This window comes from Coregonus clupeaformis, chromosome 29 (genome assembly GCF_020615455.1).
Source record: "Coregonus clupeaformis isolate EN_2021a chromosome 29, ASM2061545v1, whole genome shotgun sequence".
NCBI lineage: Eukaryota > Metazoa > Chordata > Actinopteri > Salmoniformes > Salmonidae > Coregonus > Coregonus clupeaformis.
In genome coordinates, this window is record NC_059220.1 from 22283649 (window position 1) to 22308576 (window position 24928).

Consider the following 24928-nt stretch of genomic DNA (forward strand, 5'->3'; position numbering starts at 1 on the left):
AGAGCTGGGACCAAAGTAACAAAGCCTACCATCAGTAACACACTACGCCGCCAGGGACTCAAATCCTGCAGTGCCAGACGTGTCCCCCTGCTTAAGCCAGTACATGTCCAGGCCCGTCTGAAGTTTGCTAGAGTGCATTTGGATGATCCAGAAGAGGATTGGGAGAATGTCATATGGTCAGATGAAACCAAAATATAACTTTTTGGTAAAAACTCAACTCGTCGTGTTTGGACGACAAAGAATGCTGAGTTGCATCCAAAGAACACCATACCTACTGTGAAGCATGGGGGTGGAAACATCATGCTTTGGGGGTGTTTTTCTGCAAAGGGACCAGGACGACTGATCCGTGTAAAGGAAAGAATGAATGGGCCCATGTATCATGAGATTTTGAGTGAAAACCTCCTTCCATCAGCAAGGGCATTGAAGATGAAACGTGGCTGGGTCTTTCAGCATGACAATGATCCCAAACACACCGCCCGGGCAACGAAGGAGTGGCTTCGTAAGAAGCATTTCAAGGTCCTGGAGTGGCCTAGCCAGTCTCCAGATCTCAACCCCATAGAAAATCTTTGGAGGGAGTTGAAAGTCCGTGTTGCCCAGCGACAGCCCCAAAACATCACTGCTCTAGAGGAGATCTGCATGGAGGAATGGGCCAAAATACCAGCAACAGTGTGTGAAAACCTTGTGAAGACTTACAGAAAACGTTTGACCTGTGTCATTGCCAACAAAAGGTATATAACAAAGTATTGAGAAGCTTTTGTTATTGACCAAATACTTATTTTCCACCATAATTAGCAAATAAATTCATTAAAAATCCTACAATGTGATTTTCTGGATTTTTTTTCTCATTTTGTCTGTCATAGTTGACGTGTACCTATGATGAAAATTACAGGCCTCTCTCATCTTTTTAAGTGGGAGAACTTGCACAATTGGTGGCTGACTAAATACTTTTTTCCCCCACTGTAGGTTATAGGTTGAGAGCTTTTGTGAAAGAGCACAGTTAGAAAGATATGGCATATAGAAGCAAACCGGATGGACATCATGAAAATGATCGGAGAGGTTGAGGGTAGAGGAAGTTCAGGGGTAAAAACAAACAAAATATAATTATTGTACAATTGACTGTGTCCATAAAATGTATATAGTATGTATAAGCTGGAAGTAGAGGCCTAAGTGTTGTTGTTCACTAGTTTACTCCAATTAGGGAAGGGGTGATGGGGTTGGAAAGTAATAAAGGGAAATATTATTTTTTAAAGGATATGTATACCTTTCAAAAGTTTGGGGTCACTTAGAAACGTCCTTGTTTTCGAAAGAAAAGCAATTTTTTTGTCAATTAAACTGACATCAAATTGATCAGAAACACAGTGTAGACATTGTTAATGTTGTAAATGGCTATTGTAGCTGGCTGATTTGCAAAGAAAAAGACATATCTCAGACTGGCCAATAAAAAGAAAATATTAAGATGGGCAAAAGAACACAGACACTGGACTTTTTCTTTGCAACTCTGCCTAGGTCAGCATCCCGGAGTCACCTCTTCACTGTTGACGTTGAGACAGGTGTTTTGCGGGTACTATTTAATGAAGCTGCCAGTTGAAGACCTGTGAGGCGTCTGTTTCTCAAACTAGACACTAATGTATTTGTCCTCTTGCTCAGTATTTGTCCTCTGTCTATTCTGGTTAGAGCCAGTTTGCGCTGTTCTGTGAAGGGAGTAGTACACAGAATTGTACGAGATCTTCAGTTTCTTGGCAATTTCTCGCATGGAATAGCCTTCATATCTCAGAACAAGAATAGACTGACGAGTTTCAGAAGAAAGTTATTTGTTTCTGCCCATTTTGAGCCTGTAATCGAACCCACAATTGCTGATGCTCCAGATACTCAAACTAGTCTCAAGTTGCTGATAATGGGCCTCTGTACGCCTATGTAGATATTCCATTAAAAAGCAGCCGTTTCCAGCTACAATAGCCATTTACAACATTAACAATGTCTACACTGTATTTCTGATCAATTTGATGTCATTTTAATGGACAAAAAAAATGATTTTCTTTCGAAAACAAGGACATTTCTAAATGACCCCAAACTTTTGAACGGTAGTGTATATGTATGTATTTATATGTATGTATGGATATGTATTTATATGTATGTATGTGTACGTATATACAGTGAGGGAAAAAAGTATTTGATCCCCTGCTGATTTTGTACGTTTGCCCACTGACAAAGAAATGATCAGTCTATAATTTTAATGGTAGGTTTATTTGAACAGTGAGAGACAGAATAAAAACAAAAAATCCAGAAAAACGCATGTCAAAAATGTTATAAATTGATTTACATTTTAATGAGGGAAATAAGTATTTGACCCCCTCTCAATCAGAAAGATTTCTGGCTCCCAGGTGTCTTTTATACAGGTAACGAGCTGAGATTAGGGGCTGGAATGGGCTACAAGACCATCTCCAAGCAGCTTGGTGAGAAGGTGACAACAGTTGGTGCGATTATTCGCAAATGGAAGAAACACAAAATAACTGTCAATCTCCCTCGGCCTGGGGCTCCATGCAAGATCTTACCTCGTGGAGTTGCAATGATCATGAGAAAGGTGAGGAATCAGCCCAGAACTACACGGGAGGATCTTGTCAATGATCTCAAGGCAGCTGGGACCATAGTCACCAAGAAAACAATTGGTAACACACTACGCCATTAACGCCATTAACGCTATAACACGCTATAACACGCTATAACATTTTCCGTCTAGATAGAACTGCCAAAGGGGGTGGAGTTGCAATCTACTGTAGAGATAGCCTGCAGAGCTCCATCATACTATCCAGGTCTGTGCCCAAACAGTTTGAGCTTTTAGTTCTAAAAATCCACCTTTCCAGAAATAAATCTCTCACTGTTGCCGCTTGCTACAGACCCCCCTCAGCCCCCAGCTGTGCCCTGGACACCATATGTGAACTGATTGCCCCCATCTATCCTCAGAGTTCGTACTGCTTGGTGACCTAAATTGGGATATGCTTAATACCCCAGCCATCCTACAATCCAAGCTAGATGCCCTCAACCTCACGCAAATTATCAACGAACCTACCAGGTACAACCCTAAATCCGTAAACATGGGTACCCTCATAGATATCATCCTGACTAACTTACCCTCTAAATACACCTCCGCTGTCTTCAACCAGGATCTCAGCGATCACTGCCTTATTGCTCTGCGTCCGTACTGGTCCGCGGTCAAACGACCACCCCTCATCACTGTCAAACGCTCCCAAAAACACTTCAGCGAGCAGGCCTTCCCTAATTGACCTGGCCCAGGTATCCTGGATGGATATAGATCTCATTCCGTCAGTAGAGGATGCCTGGTTGTTCTTTAAAAGTAATTTCCTCTCAATCTTAAATAGACATGCCCCATTCAAAAATACAGAACTAAGAACAGATATAGCCCCTGGTTCTCCTCAGACTTGACTGCCCTTGACCAGCACAAAAACATCCTGTGGCGTACTGCATTAGCATCAAATAGCCCCCGTGATATGCAACTTTTCAGGGAAGTTAGGAACCAATATACACAAGCAGTTAGGAAAGCAAAGGCTAACTTTTTCAAACAGAAATTTGCATCCTGTAGCACTAACTCCAAAAAGTTTTGGGACACTGTAAAGTCCATGGAAAATAAGAGCACTTCCTCCCAGCTGCCCACTGCACTGAGGCTAGGAAACACTATCACCACCGATAAATCTACAATAATCGAGAATTTCAACAAGCATTTTGCTACGGCTGGCCATGCTTTCCACCTGGCTACCACTACCCGGCCACCAGCTCTGCACCCTCCGCTGCAACTTGCCCATGCCCCCGCTTCTCCTTCACACAAATCCAGACAGCTGATGTTCTAAAATAGCTGCAAAATCTGGACCCCTACAAATCATCTGGACTAGACAATCTGGACCCTTTCTTTCTAAAACTAGCCGCCGAAATTGTCGCAACCCCTATTACTAGCCTGTTCAACCTCTCTTTCGTAACGTCTGAGATCCCCAGAGATTGGAAAGCTGCCGCGGTCATCCCCCTCTTCAAAGGGGGTGACACTCTAGATCCAAACTGTTACAGACCCATATCCATCCTGCCCTGCCTTTCAAAAGTTTTTGAAAGCCAAGTCAACAAACAGATCACCAACCATTTGAATCCCACTGTACCTTCTCTGCTATGCAATCCGGTTTCCGAGCTGGTCATGGGTGCACTTCAGCCACGCTCAAGGTCCTAAATGATATTATAACCGCGATCGATAATAGACAGTACTGTGCAGCCGTTTTCATTGACCTGGCCAAGGCTTTTCGACTCTGTCAACCACCGCATTCTTATTGGCAGACTAAATAGCCTTGGTTTCTCTAATGACTGCCTCGCCTGGTTCACCAACTACTTCTCAGATAGAGTTCAATGTGTCAAATCGAGGGCCTGTTGTCTGGACCTATGGCAGTCTCTATGGGGTGCCACAGGGTTCAATTCTTGGGCCAACTCTTTTCTCTGTGTATATCAATGACGTCGCTCTTGCTGCTGGTGACTCTCAGATCCACCTCTCGCAGACGCACACCATTTTGTATACATCTGGCCCTTCATTGGACACTGTGTTAACAAAACCTCCAAACGAGCTTCAATTCCATACAACACTCCTTCAGTAGCCTCCAACTGCTCTTAAACACTAGTAAAACAAAATGCATGCTCTTCAACCGAACGCTGCTTGCACCCGCCCACCCGACTAGAATCACTACTCTAGACGGGTCTGACCTAGAGTATGTGGACAACTACAAATATCTAGGTGTCTGGTTAGACTGTAAACTCTCCTTCCAGACTCACATTAAGAATCTCCAATCCAAAGTTAAATCTAGAATCGGTTTCCTATTTCGCAACAAAGCCTCCTTCACTCATGCTGCCAAACATGCCCTTGTAAAACTGACTATCCTACCGATCCTTGACTTCGGCGATGTCATTTACAAAATAGCCTCCAACACTCTACTCAGCAAATTGGATGTTGTCTATCACAGTGCCATCCGTTTTGTCTCCAAAGCCCCATATAATACCCACCACTGTGACCTGTACGCTCTTGTTGGCTGGTCCTCACTACATATTCGTCGCCAAACCCACTGGCTCCAGGCCATCTATAAATCACTGCTAGGCAAATCCCCGCCTTATCTTAGCTCATTGGTCACCATAGCAACACCCACCCGTAGTCTGCGCTCCAGCCGGTATATCTCACTGGTCATCCCCAAAGCCAACACCTCCTTTGGCGCAATTCCTTCCAGTTCTCTGCTGCCAATGACTGGAACAAACTGCAAAAATCTCTGAAGCTGGAGACGCTTATCTCCCTCACTAACTTTAGGCATCAGTTGTCAGAGCACCTTACCGATCACTGCACCTGTACACAGCCCATCTGAAATTAGCCCGCCCAACTACCTCATCCCTATATTGTTATTTATTTTGCTCATCTGTACCCCAGTATCTCTATTTGCACATCATCTCTTGCACATCATTCCAGTGTTAATACTAAATTGTAATTATTTTGCACTATAGCCTATTTTATTGCCTTACCTCCATAACTTGCTAAATTTGCACACTGTATATTAATTGTATTTCTGTTGTATTTTTTGATTTTTGTTTTGTTTTACCCATATGTAACTCTGTGTTGTTGTTTTTATCGCACTGCTATGCTTTATCTTGGCCAGGTCGCAGTTGTAAATGAGAACTTGTTCTCAACTGGTTTACCTGGTTAAATAAAGGTGAAATAAAAAATAAATAAAATAAAAACGCCGTGAAGGACTGAAATCCTGCAGTACCCGCAAGGTCCCCCTGCTCAAGAAAGCACATATACATGCCTGTCTGAAGTTTGCCAATGAACATCTGAATGATTCAGAGGAGAACTGGGTGAAAGTGTTATGGTCAGATGAGACCAAAATGGAGCTCTTTGGCATCAACTCAACTCGCCGTGTTTGGAGGAGGAGGAATGCTGCCTATGACCCCAAGAACACCATCCCCACCGTCAAACATGGAGGTGGAAACATTATGCTTTGGGGGTGTTTTTCTGCTAAGGGGACAGGACAACTTCCCCGCATCAAAGGGACGATGGACGGGGCCATGTACTGTCAAATCTTGGGTGAGAACCTCCTTCCCTCAGCCAGGGCAATGAAAAAGGGTCGTGGATGGGTATTCCAGCATGACAATGACCCAAAACACACCGCAAGGCAACAAAGGAGTGGCTCAAGAAGAAGCACATTAAGGTCCTGGAGTGGCCTAGCCAGTCTCCAGACCTTAATCCCATAGAAAATCTGTGGAGGGAGCTGAAGGTTCGAGTTGCCAAACGTCAGCATCGAAACCTTAATGACTTGGAGAAGATCTGCAAAGAGGAGTGGAACAAAATCCCTCCTGAGATGTGTGCAAACCTGGTGGCCAACTACAAGAAACGTCTGACCTCTGTGATTGCCAACAAGGATTTTGCCACCAAGTTCTAAGTCATGTTTTGCAGAGGGGTCAAATACTTATTTCCCTCATTAAAATGCAAATCAATTTATAACATTTTTGACATGCGTTTTTCTGGATTTTTTTGTTCTCTCACTGTTCAAATAAACCTACCATTAAAATTATAGACTGATCATTTCTTTGTCAGTGGGCAAACGTACAAAATCAGCAGGGGATCAAATACTTTTTTCCCCTCACTATATATATATATATATATGCGAGAATAAAAAAAACATATGGGGGATTGGAAGTGATGCAGTCAATTACATTGATGGAAGTTACAATATATCTGTAATATTAAAGCTGATCTACCCCCTAAAAAAAAAAAAAAAAAGGCTGGGGGGAATCATAGCTATATCCAATACAATTCACAAGTTCATTTAAAAACTATTTAACCCTTTATCTTGGTTGTTGTCTTGATGGATTTGTCCAACATCGTGTCTTTGCATTTGTGGCAGTGTAAGTTGTCGTTATAGCATATATTAAGCATTTAGTAGTTAAATTAGACATTGAACTGTGTAAAAATCCTGGATCTAGCTGTTGGACAGTTTTTTGTATAGATCTCAGAAATGCAGTGTAACTACGTAACATTGTGTCTCCTTATGTTACGCGGTGTGAAAACAGTTAATGGGCATACAATCCCAAAATAATAAAAACTATTGCAAAATCGAATGCTTCTAACTGAGTCACCTTACCTTAATACGTCAAACCTAAATCAATACCGTCATTAACGTGGTGCTTCAATAATTATACATAATAGTTGTTGGATGAGCATTTGGTGTCCAGCTGATCAGTAACGCCATGATATTTTCACACATCATCATCTGATCCAGGAAATAATTTTCCGAATGAGAGTCAAGTGACGAACAGCTTTTGTGATGTTGCATCGCGTGCGCCAACAGCCCAAGCTGCAAAAAAGGTGTTTGCGAGGAATGTCCAGAATATTTTGTTGTCTCATTTGTTTCGGCAGTGAAGACAGTGGTGCCTGGATCCACGTTGGATCTAATATCCCTAGCGTATTGATGTTGATCATCTGTTGTCTGATTGATTTACAGCAGTGTCTCGTTAGTTTTAACAGAGAAAGCATCAAGGTAATGTGTTCATATATCTTTGTGCTTCAGATTAGACACAGTCTACTGTGTAGGATAGACTATTGTGCAACACCCAACGCTATTCCTATTAAATGTCATTTATTCAAATGGTGAGATTAATGCTACCACTATTCATGGCTTTTATGCGTGCCTGTGGCGGCCACATAGGCTACAGAAAAATTGCCATGCATGTCTCCAATCTATTTAGTCAGGCAATGTCCACATTATTCTCACATTTTAGAATGTAATAATATACTGAACAAAAATATAAATGAACCATGCAACAATTTCAAAGATTTTGCTGTTACAGTTCATATAAGGAAATCAGTCAATTGAAATAAATTCACCAGGGCCTAATCTATGGATTTCACATGACTGGGCAGGGGCATAAGCCCACGCAATGGGGAGCCAGGCCCAGCCAATCAATTCGTTTTTCCCCACAAAAGGGCTTTATTACAGACAGAAATACTCCTCAGCACCCCTCCCCCCTCCCCCCTCCCCTCAGACGATCCCGCAGGTGAAGAAGCCGGATGTGGAGGTCCTGGGCTGGCGTGGTTACACGTGGTCTGCGGTTGTGAGGCCGGTTGGACATACCGCCAAATACTCAAAAAATTACGTTGGAGGTGGATTATGGTAGAGAAATTAACATTGAATTCTCTGGCAACAGCTCTGGTGGACTTTCCTGCAGTCATCATGACAATTGCACGCTCCCTCAAAACTTGAGAGATTTCTGTGGCATTGTGTTGTGTGACAAAACTACACATTTTAGAGTGGGCTTTTATTGTACCCAGCACAAGGTGCACCTGTGTAATGATCATGCTGTTTAATCAGCATCTTGATATGCCACACCTGTCAGGTTGATGAATTATCTTGGCAAAGGAGAAATGCTCATTAACAGTGATGTAAACAAATTTGTGCACAAAATTTGAGAGAAATAAGTGTTTTGTGCATATGGGTTCTATATTAGGCTCTATATGTACAATTATATAAATTATACACTACCAGTCAAAAGTTTGGACACGCCTACTACTTTTTCTTTATTTGTACTATTTTTTACATTGTAGAATAATAGTGAAGACATCAAAACTATGAAATAACACATATGGAATCATGTAATAACCAAAAGTGTTAAACAAGTCCAAATATATTTTATATTTGAGATTCTTCAATTAGCCATCCTTTGCCTTGATGACATCTTTGCACACTCTTGGCATTCTCTCAACCAGCTTCATGAGGTAGTCACCTGGAATGCATTTCAATTAACAGGTGTGCCTTCTTAAAAGTTAATTTGTGGAATTTCTTTCCTTCTTAATGTGTTTGAGCCAATCAGTTGTGTTGTGACAAGGTAGGGGTGGTATACAGAAGATAGCCCTATTTGGTAAAAGACCAAGTCCATATTATGGCAAGAACAGCTCAAATAAGCAAAGAGAAATGACAGTCCATTATTACTTTAAGACATGAAGGTCAGTCAATCCGGAAAATGTCAAGAACTTTGAGTGAAGTTTCTTCAAGTGCAGTCGCAAAAACCATCAAGCGCTATGATGAAACTGGCTCTCATGAGGACCGCCACAGGAATGGAAGACCCAGAGTTACCTCTGCTGCAGAGGATACGTTCATTAGAGTTACCAGCCTAAAAAATTCAAGTTCAAGTCACAGACACGTCTCAACATCAACTGTTCAGAGGGGACTGTGTGAATCAGGCCTTCATTGTCGAATTGCTGCAAAGAAACCACTACTAAAGGACACCAATAAGAAGAAGAGACCTGCTTGGGCCAAGAAACACGAGCTATGGACATTAGCAATGGAAATCTGTCCTTTGGTCTGGAGTCCAAATTGGAGATTTTTGGTTCAAACCGCTGTCTTTGTGAGATGCGGTGTGGGTGAACGGATGATCTCCGCATGTGTAGTTCCCACCGTAAAGCATGGAGGAGGTGGTGTTATGGTGTGGGGGTGCTTTGCTGGTGACACTGTCTGTGATGTATTTAGAATTCAAGGCCCACTTAACCAGCATGGCTACCACAGCATTCTGCAGCGATACGCCATCCCATCTGGTTTGGGCTTAGTGGGACTATCCTTTGTTTTTCAACAGGACAATGACCCAACACACCTCCAGGCTGTGTAAAGGCTATTTTAACCAAGAAGGAGAGTGATGGCTTGCTGCATCAGATGACCTGGCCTCCACAATCCCCCGACCTCAACTCAATTGAGATGGTTTGGGATGAGTCGGACGGCAGAGTGAAGGAAAAGCGGACGGCAGAGTGAAGGAAAAGCAGCCAACAAGTGCTCAGCATATGTGGGAACTCTTTCAAGACTGTTGGAAAAGCATTCCAGGTGAAGCTGGTTGAGAGAATGCCAAGAGTGTGCAAAGCTGTCATCAAGGCAAAGGGTGGCTATTTGAAGAATCTCAAATATAAAATATATTTGGACTTGTTTAACACTTTTTTGGTTACTACATGATTACATATGTGTTATTTCATAGTTTTGATGTCTTCACTTTTATTCTACAATGTAAAAAATAGTACAAATAAAGAAAAACCCTTGAATGAGTAGGAGTGTCCAAATTTTGTCTGGTACTGTACAATTGTATAACATTGAGGTCCTTGAAAGTTACAATGAAGTGCTTGGAAAAGTCCCTGAAAGTCCTTGAAATTGACTTGCCAATGTCTGTATGAACCCTGCTTAAAGAAAGTATAATCCTATGTTGTTGTATAGGTGGAGTTATGGGCCAATTTGTATATATTCACTTTTATTCCTCTAAGTACATACGTGGATCTCCATGAAAATCCTTTGTTTCAAACGATTTAGAAATGTTTGGCCCAATGTCACACATTTGCCCCATTATTTACAGAAAGACCCTTATACATGTTAAATAACAGGAAAAATCCCCAGATACCTATTGTATTCCAGGAATTCCTGACAGGAAGGTATGGCCCTGGCCCACTAATACACTGTAGAACAAAATGTACACCAGCTCACATGCTACCAAAATGTCTCCACCCTCTGGACAGAACAAGGCATGTAGAAAGACGATGACGCCATCTTGTGGAGAACTACTAACGACACTATCTGGTTGAACCAGACAGGCAGTCTATTGAACGCAGTCTATGAAATGTGAGTGAGCCGTTAGGCCAGTGTTCTTGCCTTGCTCTTCAGAGAGGACTGGCTGGTCTTAGAGAAGGACTGGAGCAGGCTGTCGATGAGCTGCTTCTCTTTCTCCTTGTTGGTCTTCCAGGAGCTGCTGGTAGCATTGGGGGTGAAGGTTCCGTCCTGCAAGTCTTTGTACAGAGACACCAGCACCTCATGGCTCTGCTGCAAGACACACAACCACACAGCACTGTCAGGGTCACAGCCTGTGTTTCTACTGCTGGACACTTAGGAAACACTGAATTAGAGATATATATATATATATATATATATATATATATATACAGTGGGGAGAACAAGTATTTGATACACTGCCGATTTTGCAGGTTTTCCTACTTACAAAGCATGTAGAGGTCTGTAATTTTTATCATAGGTACACTTCAACTGTGGGAGACGGAATCTAAAACAAAAATCCAGAAAAACACATTGTATGATTTTTAAGTAATTAATTTGCATTTTATTGCATGACATAAGTATTTGATACGTCAGAAAAGCAGAACTTAATATTTGTTACAGAAACCTTTGTTTGCAATTACAGAGATCATACGTTTCCTGTAGGTCTTGACCAGTCTTGCACACACTGCAGCAGGGATTTTGGCCCACTCCTCCATAAAGACCTTCTCCAGATCCTTCAGGTTTCAGGGCTGTCGCTGGGCAATACAGACTTTCAGCTCCCTCCAAAGATTTTCTATTGGGTTCAGGTCTGGAGACTGGCTAGGCCACTCCAGGACCTTGAGATGCTTCTTACGGAGCCACTCCTTAGTTGCCCTGGCTGTGTGTTTCGGGTCGTTGTCATGCTGGAAGACCCAGCCACGACCCATCTTCAATACTCTTACTGAGGGAAGGAGGTTGTTGGCCAAGATCTCGCGATACATGGCCCCATCCATCCTCCCCCTCAATACGGTGCAGTCGTCCCTGTCCCCTTTGCAGAAAAGCATCCCCAAAGAATGATGTTTCCACCTCCATGCTTCACGGTTGGGATGGTGTTCTTGGGGTTGTACTCATCCTTCTTCTTCCTCCAAACACGGCGAGTGGAGTTTAGACCAAAAAGCTATATTTTTGTCTCATCAGATCACATGACCTTCTCCCATTCCTCCTCTGGATCATCCAGATGGTCATTGGCAAACTTCAGACGGGCCTGGACATGCGCTGGCTTGAGCAGGGGGACCTTGCGTGCGCTGCAGGATTTTAATCCATGACGGCGTAGTGTGTTACTAATGGTTTTCTTTGAGACTATGGTCCCAGCTCTCTTCAGGTCATTGAACAGGTCCTGCCGTGTAGTTCTGGGCTGATCCCTCACCTTCCTCATGATCATTGATGCCCCACGAGGTGAGATCTTGCATGGAGCCCCAGACCGAGGGTGATTGACCGTCATCTTGAACTTCTTCCATTTTCTAATAATTGCGCCAACAGTTGTTGCCTTCTCACCAAGCTGCTTGCCTATTGTCCTGTAGCCCATCCCAGCCTTGTGCAGGTCTACAATTGTATCCCTGATGTCCTTACACAGCTCTCTGGTCTTGGCCATTGTGGAGAGGTTGGAGTCTGTTTGATTGAGTGCGTGGACAGGTGTCTTTTATACAGGTAACGAGTTCAAACAGGTGCAGTTAATACAGGTAATGAGTGGAGAACAGGAGGGCTTCTTAAAGAAAAACTAACAGGTCTGTGAGAGCCGGAATTCTTACTGGTTGGTAGGTTATCAAATACTTATGTCATGCAATAAAATGCAAATTAATTACTTAAAAATCATACGTTGTGATTTTCTGGATTTTTGTTTTAGATTCCATCTCTCACAGTTGAAGTGTACCTATGATAAAAATTACAGACCTCTACATGCTTTGTAAGTAGGAAAACCTGCAAAATCGGCAGTGTATCAAATACTTGTTCTCCCCACTGTGTGTGTGTGTGTGTGTGTGTGTATGTGTGTGTGTGTGTGTGTTTTATATATATATATATATATATATATATATATATATATATTAGGGCTGTCAAAAATAGCACGTTAACGACGTTAATTAGTTGTTTGCTGTTAATTACGTCAATTTTTTTAACGCATTTCACGCATGCGCAGTGTGACAAATTATTCAGGTCAGGAAAGTGGTTGGGAGCTAGAGGCGAGATGGAGCAAGGTGAGCAAAGTGGGCCTATTGACGGATTCAAATATAAAAAGAATGATGATGGTACAGTTAACAAGTACAAGGTTATTTGCAAGATTTGTAAGAAGGAGTTTCAATTTCACCGGAGCTGTTCAAGCTTGAAGTACCATGTCTACGCCAAACATGCGTTTGCTGGGCCGTCAGATTCAGCAAGTGGTTTGCGCCAGACCACGCTGAATGTTTGCAGGCAATTAACAAAATCAACCTCAGATAATTTGACCAACACAATAGCAAAATGGATTGCAAAGGATTGTAGACCCATTAGCATTGTAGAAGACTCAGGTTTCCTTGATGTTTTGCAAGTGGCGTCTCAAGACTCATTCTATAAGCCACCGTCAAGAGCCACAGCCAAAGACAAATATTATGGTGTGTAGTATGTTTCAGCTTGATTTAAAACACCATTATTTGGCTGTGTTAATAAACAGACATAATATGAAAATTATGTATCTGTGTCCTGTTATTTATCTTTTGGTATGCATTTCAGAAAAAAAATGGTTAGGATTCAGGTGTAATTGCAAATAGTGATTAATCATGATTAATCCACTGAAAATTCGGATTAATTTGATTAAAAATTTTAATCATTTGACAGCCCTAATATATATATATACACACACACACACATACATACACACACACACACACACAGTTGAAGTCGGAGTTTACATACACTTAGGTTGGAGTCATTAAAACTCGTTTTTCAACCACTCCACAAATTTCTTGTTAACAAACTATAGTTTTGGCAAGTCGGTTTGGACATCTACTTTGTGCATGACACAAGTAATTTTTCCAACTATTGTTTACAGACAGATTATTTCACTTATAATTCACTGTATCACAATTTCAGTGGGTCAGAAGTTGACTGTGCCTTTAAACTGCTTGGAAAATTCCAGAAAATGATGTCATGGCTTTAGAAGCTTCTGATAGGCTAATTGACATCATTTGAGTCAATTGGAGGTGTACCTGTGGATGTATTTCAAGGCCTACCTTCAAACTCAGTCCCTCTTTGCTTGACATCATGGGAAAATCTAAAGAAATCAGCCAAGACCTCAGAAAAAGTATTGTAGACCTCCACAAGTCTGGTTCATCCTTGAGAGCAATTTCCAAACTCCTGAAGGTACCACATTCAGCTGCACAAACAATAGTACGCAAGTATAAACACCATGGGACCACGCAGCCGTCATACCGCTCAGGAAGGAGACGCATTCTGTCTCCTAGAGATGAACGTACTTTGGTGTGAAAAGTGCAAATCAATCCCAGAACAACAGCAAAGGACCTTGTGAAGATGCTGGAGGAAACAGGTACAAAAGTATCTATATCCACAGTAAAATGAGTCCTATATCGACATAACCTGAAAGGCCGCTCAGCAAGGAAGAAGCCACTGCTCCAAAACCGCCATAGAAAAGCCAGACTACGGTTTGCAACTGCACATGGGGACAACGATCATACTTTTTGGAGAAATGTCCTCTGGTCTGATGAAACAAAAATAGAACTGTTTTCCCGTAATGACCATCGTTATGTTTGCAGGAAAAAGGGGGGTGCTTGCAAGCCGAAGAACTCCATCCCAACCGTGAAGCACGGGGTGGCAGCATCATGCTGTGGGGGTGCTTTGCTGCAGGAGGGACTGGTGCACTTCACAAAATAGATGGCATCATGAGGAAGGAAAATTATGTGGATATATTGAAGCAACATCTCAAGACATCAGTCAGGAAGTTAAAGCTTGGTCGCAAATGGGTCTTCCAAATGGACAATGACCAAAAGCATACTTCCAAAGTTGTGGCAAAATGGCTTAAGGACAACAAAGTCAAGGTATTGGAGTGGCCATCACAAAGCCCTGACCTCAATCCTATAGAACATTTGTGGGCAGAACTGAAAAAGCATGTGCGAGCAAGGAGGCCTACAAACCTGACTCAGTTACACCAGCTCTGTCAGGAGGAATGGGCCAAAATTCACCCAACTTATTGTGGGAAGCTTGTGGAAGACTACCCGAAACTTTTGACCCAAGTTAAACAATTTAAAGGCATTGCTACCAAATACTAATTGAGTGTATGTAAACTTCTGACCCACTGGGAATGTGATGAAATAAATAAAAGCTGAAATAAATAATTCTGACATTTCACATTCTTAAAATAAAGTGGTGATCCTAACTGACGTAAGACAGGGAATTTTTACTAGGATTAAATGTCAGGAATTGTGAAAAACTGAGTTTAAATGTATTTGGCTAAGGTGTATGTAAACTTCCGACTTCAACTGTATATATGTTTATAGCCAAGCCCGACAGGAATACCACAATTGAACAATTCCCCATTAGCACAACTTTCCAAAAAGATACATGGCATTTCATTCCTAAAAGCTGCAGTGATGACAGAAAGCTGGTCTGTGTCTCTTAAGGTACCTTGGACTCAAAGCTCTCCTCGGCCTTGATGGCGTGTCCCTCCTGTATCATGATGTCAGCCACGCTGGAGGTGACCGTGTCAGTGTTGATGAGCAGCTCCACGTGCATGACGCCGTGCAGGATAGAAAACAGGGAGACGATGAGTGAGCGGCCGTTCACCAGTGTGATGAAGCGGTTGCGTGCGCGGCTGCTCCACTGGTCCCCCAGGATCATGGACTGGGCCGATGGATGCATCCCCGAGATACGAAACTCCTGGGCCTGAGGAGGACACAGGGTAGAACACAGTCATACCAGAATACATGGCAAAACACAGCCATACCAGAATGCAGTCATGTCAGAATACAGGCTAATTTCATCTGGTTAGGATGTGGCCAAAATAGGCTGGATCAGGAAGATACAGTATGTTGCCTATATATATTTTGCAGCTGTACCTGCAATGGGTGGGCCATGATATCAGCAGGTAGCTCCCTCAGACAGCTGCATGACACCAGGGTGGTGTTTCCGAAGTCCAAAAAGAACACCTGGGACATTCAGAACACAATCTTTACATGGTTCATCCATTATAACTGCAACTGTAATTAACCTGTATTTAAGTGTATGAAAGGGAGTGATTGCGTGTGCTAGTGAGCTTGGTGAGCATGTGATTGTACCTCCACAGAGCTGCCGCGGACATGCAGGATCTTGGCACGGTAGTAGAGGCCCTGCTCGTCGCCCTCAGAGAAAGGTGCCAGGCACAGCAGGTTGGGGTAGAGGGAGACAGGAACTGGACACAGTTTACGAGAATTAATCTCAGCTGTCAGATAGCGCTGCTTCTCCATGCTGGCCTCGCCCGACTGGAAGCCCCAGAAGTGGCCCACCTCCACCACCTAGGGAGCCAAGATGAAGGGGGCAATGCTTGGTTACCACCTCCACTGTAGACTGTATATAGCCAACATGGACGGTATGTGATCACCTAAATACAGTTCCTCTCGATATAGTCTTCACCAGATTACTCATTTACACAAAAATAACTCCCAGAAACGTGACTGAAAGAGGAGTTTCAGCCTGATGACTAACTTCTGTGATGTTGACCACAAAGATGGGGTTGGAGGGCAGCTTGTCTGGGTCGATGGTGCTGCTCAGCACCCCCACTGGGTAGACTGAGTTGTCCTGGAAGTCCACATTCACCCTGCAAACCACAGGAATAGACAGAATGAGTGATGCGCAAAAAACCTGGAGGATCCTTCCAAGGGGGAACACAGTGCTAGTGTAACATTCAGAGTCACTGAGCTGCCTCATTGCATCAGTGAGTCAGTTTATGAGACTGACCCAACTTACTGTAACTTACTCATGACAGCCAATCTCTAAATGTGTGTAAGGAGGAGGGGGGAGGGGTCTGGCTCTGCCTAAATATCCCCTCTCAGAGGCTGTGTGAAGGGTCAACCATAGTGCCAGCACGTCAGGTTACATCAAGGCCCAGTGTGGAGGGGTGCAGCCTGTGGGTGGCTGCAGGACGCACTTCCCCCAAACCCAGACAACCACTGACAGGACACCTCCACCCCCCTGAAGAAGTATTTATCAGCCACCTCCCACTTTAAAAGCTGAGAGGCCTGTAATTTTCATCATAGGTACACGTCAACTATGACAGACAAATTAAGAAAAAAAAATCCAGAAATTCACACTGTAGGATTTTTAATGAATTTATTTGCAAATTATGGTGGAAAATAAGTATTTGGTCACCTACAAACAAGCAAGATTTCTGGCTCCTACAGACCTTTAACTTCTTCTTTAAGAGGCTCCTCTGTCCTCCACTCATTACCTGTATTAATAGCACCTGTTTGAACTTGTTATCAGTATAAAAGACACCTGTCCACAACCTCAAACAGTCACACTCCAAACTCCACTATGGCCAAGACCAAAGAGCTGTCAAAGGACACCAGAAACAAAATTGTAGACCTGCACCAGGCTGGGAAGACTGAATCTGCAATAGGTGAGCAGCTTGGTTTGAAGAAATCAACTGTGGGAGCAATTATTAGGAAATGGAAGACATACAAGTCCACTGATAATCTCCCTAGATCTGGGGCTCCACGCAAGATCTCACCCCGTGGGGTCAAAATTATCACAAGAACGGTGAGCAAAAATCCCAGAACCACACAGGGGACCTAGTGAATGACCTGCAGAGAGCTGGGACCAAAGTAACAAAGCCTACCATCAGTAACACACTACGCCGCCAGGGACTCAAATCCTGCAGTTCCAGGCGTGTCCCCCTTCTTAAGCCAGTACATGTCCAGGCCCGTCTGAAGTTTGCTAGAGTGCATTTGGATGATCCAGAAGAGGATTGGGAGAATGTCATATGGTCAGATGAAACCAAAATAGAACTTTTGGTAAAAACTCAACTCGTCAGTGTTTGGAGGACAAAGAATGCTGAGTTGCATCCAAAATACACCATACCTACTGTGAAGCATGGGGGTGTAAACATCATGCTTTGGGGCTGTCTTTCTGCAAAGGGACCAGGACGACTGATCCGTGTAAAGGAAAGAATGAATGGGGCCATGTATCGTGAGATTTTGAGTGAAAACCTCCTTCCATCAGCAAGGGCATTGAAGATGAAACGTGGCTTTGGGTCTTTACCAACCCAGCCCCACTCACCCACGCACTCGGAGCGAAAGATGGCCCTTGGACTTCGCGGGCCTGCTCTCTACCCAATCTCAACCTCATAGCACCGTTGAAGGTCATTGAAGGTTTGATTCCCCCAGCCCCAACACAACACTGCACTAGACACAGGAGGAAGGAACGACGGAAGAGACTGAAAAATGTGTAAGACGAAGACCAGACGAACAACAATCGTCTCAAATCTCGATATCCGAACAAAGTATAGAACAAAATAAATTTTATTTAATAATTAACCAAATACTTATTTTCCAACAAATTTATCAAATAAATCCTAAAAATCCTACGTTTGTTTTCTTATTTTTTCTTTTATTTCTTATTTAATTTTTTTGTATCCATGAAAGGAAAGTCAGCCCCTCTTCTTTTTAAGTAGGAGAACTTGCTCGATGGGGGCGAACAAAAAATTCTTTCCCCACTGTCATCTGGCCCTGAGCCAGAGCTGGCATTACCTAGGCATCAACTGACCGCTGAACACATTTCTCTTGAGAAGTTGGGGTAAGATGCTTCACCAATGCAGAAAACAGTATTTTGTAGCATACGAGAGGATTAAAACCACAGCTCCTAGCAGAGTATTATTAGTGTGAGAAGGATGTACAGGCTCTCTACCGAGCGTATCTCATGTGGCAGATGGTCCTGCTCCCAGCACGAGCCTCCACCTCGTCACTGGGGTGCACAAACAGGTCCAGAGGATGCCTCTGGTGGGCCAGGAGGAGGGCCAGTGACACCTCAGGGAGCACCCCCGACCCCCGGGTAGTTGTCCGGTAGAACTCCACATGCCCCCTGAACGAACACACAACAAATGTTCATCATCTTACCAATTAACTATGGGTATGCTGTTAGACCATTTAGGTCAAAACATCTAAGAAGTATTTATCTATGAAACAGGTAACATGATGAGTTATGCTACATCTAGTCGAGGTTTCATCCATTAGTTTGTTACCTGGATCCATCAAACGCTATGGACTTGACCTGGCCACACTGGCGGAAGAGGGACTGCAGCTGCTTATAGTACAGGAAACTATAGGGGGGCAGGTTCCTCACCTGAGACCAGACAGTCAAAGAGCCTGTCAGTGGGCTAGCATTCACAACATGGTTCATGTATAGGAATCTTGATAAATCAGGGAATCGGGGATAGGGGATAATGGCATCATACCAGCACTGTTGTTTTGGGATCATGGCCGGACAGGTCTTTGGAGACCAGCTCTTCATCCATTTCCCCCTGGGCAAAGTAGTTGGGGTAGTAGGCACCAGCGATAACCACCTGAGAGAAAGAAAGAAGAGGAGATTCTATCAAATAGACAAGGGCTACAGAGTTAGCACTGCGGAGTGATATTCTGTATAGAAGGGCTAGGTACACCAGGTGTCATAACAATAATCATAAAGTAGTTGATAATGCAGGTTCAATCTGTAAGGCTGGTCTGAATGGAGAGCTCACTATACTTCATTCAGTAAGCACAATATAATTCACATTGCTTCCTCTATGGGCACAGCGGGAATTTACATCTAATGTTTACAATGTTCTCATCAACAGCAGTGTCCTGTCGCTCTTCCTCCTTTACTATTAATTAGCCACATGCGAAATGTCAGTCACCTATTACACTACAGCCAATGAGCACAGCTGAATAATGCAATTTTACCACGCTTGCTAATTAACCTATGGGCATACCTGTGCAATAATCAACCTGCTCTCTTCTCACCAATCTTGTGATGTATTTAAATGAAGGCTTACGCTATTCAGTTAAGCCTGCCCTCGAGTGAATAGAGAGAGATAAGTTGGAAGTAAGGTATAGAGCTCCAGAATGCTTGCATGTGCCTCGGTCTCACCTGCAGGATGAATCTCTGCTTGTGGAGGCTGGAGTAGTCCATGGGCACTGGGTTCTCAATCACGTGCATATTGAACTGGGACACTCTCTTCTTCAGGTCCTCATAGAGCTCGGCCACCTGGGGGGGGGGGGTCACAGAGTCTGGGTCAGGTCAGGTCAGGTGGTCAGAAATTGGGGTCAACTGGTGTGTGTTTGTGGGTGGCAGGTTGCTTAGTGGTTAAGAGCGTTGTGCCAGTAACCGAAAGGTCGCTGGTTCTAATCCCCGAGCCGACTAGGTGAAAAATCTGTCGATGTGCCCTTGAGCAAGGCACTTAACCCTAATTGCTCCTGTAAGTCGCTCTGGATAAGAGCGTCTGCTAAATGACAAAAAATGTAAATGTAAAATGTGTTTCGTGAGATGCTGGTCTCTATACCTCTCTGATCCTCTTGATCTGGATGCAGTTCTCCTTGCCCCACTCCAGCTCATCCTGGGAGGAAGAACACACACACCTTACTGCAGGCATCTCAGCAGATACTGAACCTTTGTCTAATGTCTTTAGGTACCTCCTTTATTACAAACACTATGTATTATCCATGTTTTAAGTTAATTTATGTAACATAACGATCTAAATGCTCGCTCACCTTTGGGTGCCTCAACTCTCCCTTGTTTCTGGATGTATGCCAAGCCTTGAATGCGTTGACAAAAGCAATAGAATCACTTGGCACACTGTGTGCGAAGGACAGCTTGCTCCTGAATACTCAAACATTTAAGAGAGGACAGGGATGACAGTGTTATAGCTAGGGCTGTGATGGTAATTTAATAACTGTAACTGACAGTTATGGATGAAGACTCATGAAAATAAAATAACCGTCAAAACCTTTAAAATAGGCCTAGATTCATGTAAACTTGACCTAATAGCGGGAGTGTTTAATAATGATCATAGGCAATTGTTTTGCTAACTTAGTCTATTCAACTTTCTACATCTCCTGTTTCCAACTGTCCTTCGATGCTCAAGCAGCTAATCCGGCTGGATGTCCGGGGGTGTAGAGCGCTATAGGCCATGGCACTTCACTAAAACTATTTTTTTGTGTGTGGACTTTCTTTTATACAATGACTGTTTTCATTGCTTGTTAGTAAATAAATAAATTGGTATTAAAAAAAAGGTTGGATGTGTCTGACTATTCATTAATAAAAGGTTGTTCTGGCTCTGAGGCCAATAGCCTAATGCCCTAATGTTGGGTCAAATGGACAATGTGCCAATCCTCTCCAACCTGGCATGGTATAATTTGAGATGGAATCTTTTCTTAATTTATAGACTAATCAACGCTGATCAGGCCCGGTCCTGGCCGATATGCCACCCTCCTATCCCCGCAAATAGTAGCCTAGGCTATACAGCGTCTGCCCGCAATTCATGTGGTAGCCTACCATTTGTAAAACAGGCAATTTACCGTTAAGCACTGTCATTTGGTTAAATTAATTTATGTTAATGCATGTATTACTTACAGTAATTTACCGTTGTCATTCTCGGAGTGGAAACGCTGTTTCCAGAGATCACAACCTGCCACACCTGTGGTTTATTTCTTCCCATCATTTACACGCTCCATGTGAGCATGTGTCTGGTTTCTCTGTCCTGTTAATGTTGACGGTGCACGCCTGAGAAGTACCTGGCCTGCTTCTCGCAAATGTCAAATGTAGGAAAGTGCCCAGCTGAGCTCCTCAGTCAAAGTCTTTTCTTTTTTTTAATGGAAATTATAATAGTTCCTCAAAGTATTTGAAAAATATTTCAAACTCTCTCCACCTCGATAATCAGCGTCGCTGATAAATAGGCTATGGACATGCTGTGTGTATTTGTTTCTATTTTAAAAATTGTTAATTTCATATTCATACTACAGTATAGCTGTCCCCTTCATACTTTCATTGTAAATTCCTTATCTTATAGCCTACTTTTGGAAAGGTAGGCAGGCCTAGGTTTTTTAATACGTTTTAAGGAAAGGAGAAATATTTGCTAGTCTCTGACATAAGCTGGTGGCTTTGATTGACAGGTGACTTTACAGGGGTGTGCGGGTTCGCTGATTCTCTCTATAGTCCTATATGTCCATTCACAAAGTTTCCTAAAGTAGCCTGTTTGGACTCCATTTCTTGTAAAATGCCTATTTTCAGTAGCTTAGGCTACATTATTTCTCTCAATACGGCATCCTCTCTTTGAAGAACAAATGCCAATGCCATCGAATGACTGCAGCAGCAGGGTTTGTGATGTTATGCGAATAGTTCGGGAAAAGAGGGCTTCGTTTGAATGGTTTTGTGCGTTGAAATACGATCTGTATAAAAAAAATTATATGCAGAAAAGGCCAACAGACAAGGAAATTGTAGGCATATCTTTATTTTGACTCCGTTAATGCTGTGTCAATACGAAAATGCTACAGATCCTCTCCAACCTGGCATTTCTTAATTTGTTGATTGATGTTTATAAGTAATAACCTGAATAATAATGAAATGCCATGGTAATAATGAAGTGTAATGGCATGTTTCAAATAGGTTTTATTAAGAAGCATATCCATGTAAACAAGTCTGCAAACAGAATTGTGACCTACCCTTTTTTGACCCCCCCCCAACGGTTATGTTGGTGACTGTGTACATTGGCCTGGCTAATTACCATAACCTCAAATTCCAAGACAGTCACAGCCCTAGTTACAGCAGACAATAGCTCAAATGGCAGTGTCTAGGTAGGTAGTGTAGAAGTGCAATTATATATTTTTTGCTGAATGAGAGAAAATGTATACATTTTAATGTGCTGACTCACCTGTATCCTGCCAGCTGCTGTAGGGAGGGCATGGAAAAGAAGCTCTTCAGAGACAGGGAGGCGGCTAAGAGAGAGAGACACACACACACATGGAGAGGAGTCGTTGACCGAACACACACAAAGCAGAAACCCAAACCCCACTAACCTATGATGAGGCACTCCTCCAGACAGCCAAAGACGTGGCCAAGTACGATCATCTTCCCCAGGTGCAGGTCCACAGGCAGGTGAGCCAGCATCCGACCCAGGAACGTCAGCTCTCCATCAAAACGTTTCTGTCCGTGCCCATCGTTCCCCACAGACAGTGCACCCATCTACACCACAAACACACACACACGTCATGACGATTCTCATTCCTTCAATGATAACTGACTGGAAAAATGCTTAGTGTCACACATACACACACTGATTCACAGTCAAAATGTCTCTATCCATCAATCCTTCCAGCCAAAAGAGACCTGACTGTCCTCTCTGCTAACGCACGGCAAGCGGTACCGATGCACCATGTCTGGAACAGCTTCTACCCCCAAGCCATAAAGACTGGTAAATATACTGGACAAAAATATAAAATGCAGCATGCAACAATTAACAATTTTACTGAGTTACAGTTTACATAAGTAAATCAGTCAAATTAGAAAATCAATATTATGACTGGGCAGCAGCGCAGCCATGGGTGGGCCTGGGAGGGCATAGACCCACACCCTTGAGAGCCAGGCCCATCCACTGGGGAGCCAGGCCCGCCAATCAGAATGAGTTTTTCCCCACAAAAGGGCTTTATTACAGACAGAAATACTAATCAGTTTCATCAGCTGTCCGAGTGGCTGGTCTCAGACGATCCCGCAGGTGAAGATGCCGGATGTGGAGGTCCTGGGCTGGCGTGGTTATATGTGGTCTGCGGTTGTGAGGCCGGTTGGACGCACTGCCAAAATCTCTAAAACGACGTTGGAGGTGGCTTATGTTAGAGAAATGAACATTCAATTCTCTGGCAACAGCGCTGGTGGACATACCTGCAGTCAACATGCCAATTGCACGCTCCCTCAAAACTTGAGACATATGTGGCGTTGTTTTGTGTGACAAAACTGCACATGTAATGATCATAGTGTTTAATCATCTTCTCTATATGGCACACTTGTCAGGTGGATGGATTAAGTTGAATGCACCAATTTGTAAGTCGCTCTGGATAAGAGTGTCTGCTAAATGACTTAAATGTAAATGTAAAATTATCTTGGCAAAGAAGAAATTATCACTAACAGGGATGCAAGCAAATTTGTGCACAAAATTTGAGAGAAATAAGCATTTTGTGCATATGGAACATTTCTGGGATCTTTTATTTCAGCTCATGAAACCAACACTTTACATGTTGTGTTTCTATTTTTATTCAGTGCATTCGGAAAGGATTCAGACCCCTTGACTTTTTCCACATTATGTTACGTGACAGCCTTATTCATCAATCTACACAATACCCTATGACACAGCAAAAACAGGTTTGACATTTACTCAGTACTTTGTTGAAGCACCTTTGGCAGCGATTACAGCCTTGAGTCTTCTTGGGTATGACGCTACAAGCTTGGCACACCTGTATTTGGGGTGTTTCTCTCATTCCTCTCTGCAGATCCTCTCAAGCGCTGTCAGGTTGGATGTGGAGCGTTGCTGCACAGATATTTTCAGGTCTCTCCAGAGATGTTTGATCGGGTTCAAGTCTGGGCTCTGGCTGGGCCACTCAAGGACATTCAGAGACTTGTCCTGAAGCCACTCCATGCGTTGTCTTGGCTGTGTGCTTAGGGTCGTTGTCCTATTGGAAGATGAACGTTCACCCCAGTCTGAGGTCCTGAGCGCTCTGGAGCAGGTTTTCATCAAGGATCTCTGTACTTTAAACCGTTCATCTTTGCCACGATCCTGAGCAGTTTCCCAGCCCATGCCGCTGAAAGAAATCCCAACAGCATGATGCTGCCACCACCATGCTTCACCTTAGGGATGGTGCCAGGTTTCCTCCAGACGTGACGCTTGGCATTCAGGCCAAAGAGTTCAATCTTGTTTTCATCAGACCAGATGAATCAAATCAAATTGACCAGATGTGAGTGCTACGGGTCGGTAGTCATTTAGGCAGGTTATCTTAGAGTCCTTGGGCACGGGGACTATGGTGGTCTGCTTGAAACATGTTGGTATTACAGACTCAGTCAGGGACATGTTGAAAATGTCAGTGAAGACATTTGCCAGTTGGTCAGCACATACTCAGAGTACACGTCCTGGTAATCCGTCTGGCCCTGCGGCCTTGTGAATGTTGACCTGCTTAAAAGTCTTACTCACATTGGCTACGGAGAGCGTGATCACATAGTCATCCAGAAGAGTTTATGCTCTCATGCATGCCTCAGTGTTGCTTGCCTCGAAGCGAGCATAGAAGTTATTTAGCTCATCTGGTAGGCTT

General features: G+C 43.3%; 1 protein-coding gene across 2 annotated transcripts in view; it reads right to left on the minus strand.

The window, feature by feature from the left end:
- The window catches only part of tdrd9 (tudor domain containing 9), a 52111-nt gene that overhangs the window by 8483 nt on the left and 18700 nt on the right, over nt 1-24928 (minus strand). For both annotated transcript variants that reach the window (XM_041855052.2, XM_041855051.2), the window contains exons 15-27: nt 22652-22817; nt 22507-22570; nt 20348-20456; nt 20140-20193; nt 19728-19844; nt 19057-19164; nt 18844-18944; nt 18510-18683; nt 16311-16422; nt 15905-16120; nt 15686-15775; nt 15255-15512; nt 10707-10874 (exon numbers count right to left, since the gene is read on the minus strand). In XM_041855052.2, the coding sequence (XP_041710986.1) occupies nt 10707-10874; nt 15255-15512; nt 15686-15775; nt 15905-16120; nt 16311-16422; nt 18510-18683; nt 18844-18944; nt 19057-19164; nt 19728-19844; nt 20140-20193; nt 20348-20456; nt 22507-22570; nt 22652-22817 (1737 nt within the window). The remainder of the gene's footprint in view (nt 1-10706; nt 10875-15254; nt 15513-15685; nt 15776-15904; nt 16121-16310; nt 16423-18509; nt 18684-18843; nt 18945-19056; nt 19165-19727; nt 19845-20139; nt 20194-20347; nt 20457-22506; nt 22571-22651; nt 22818-24928) is intronic.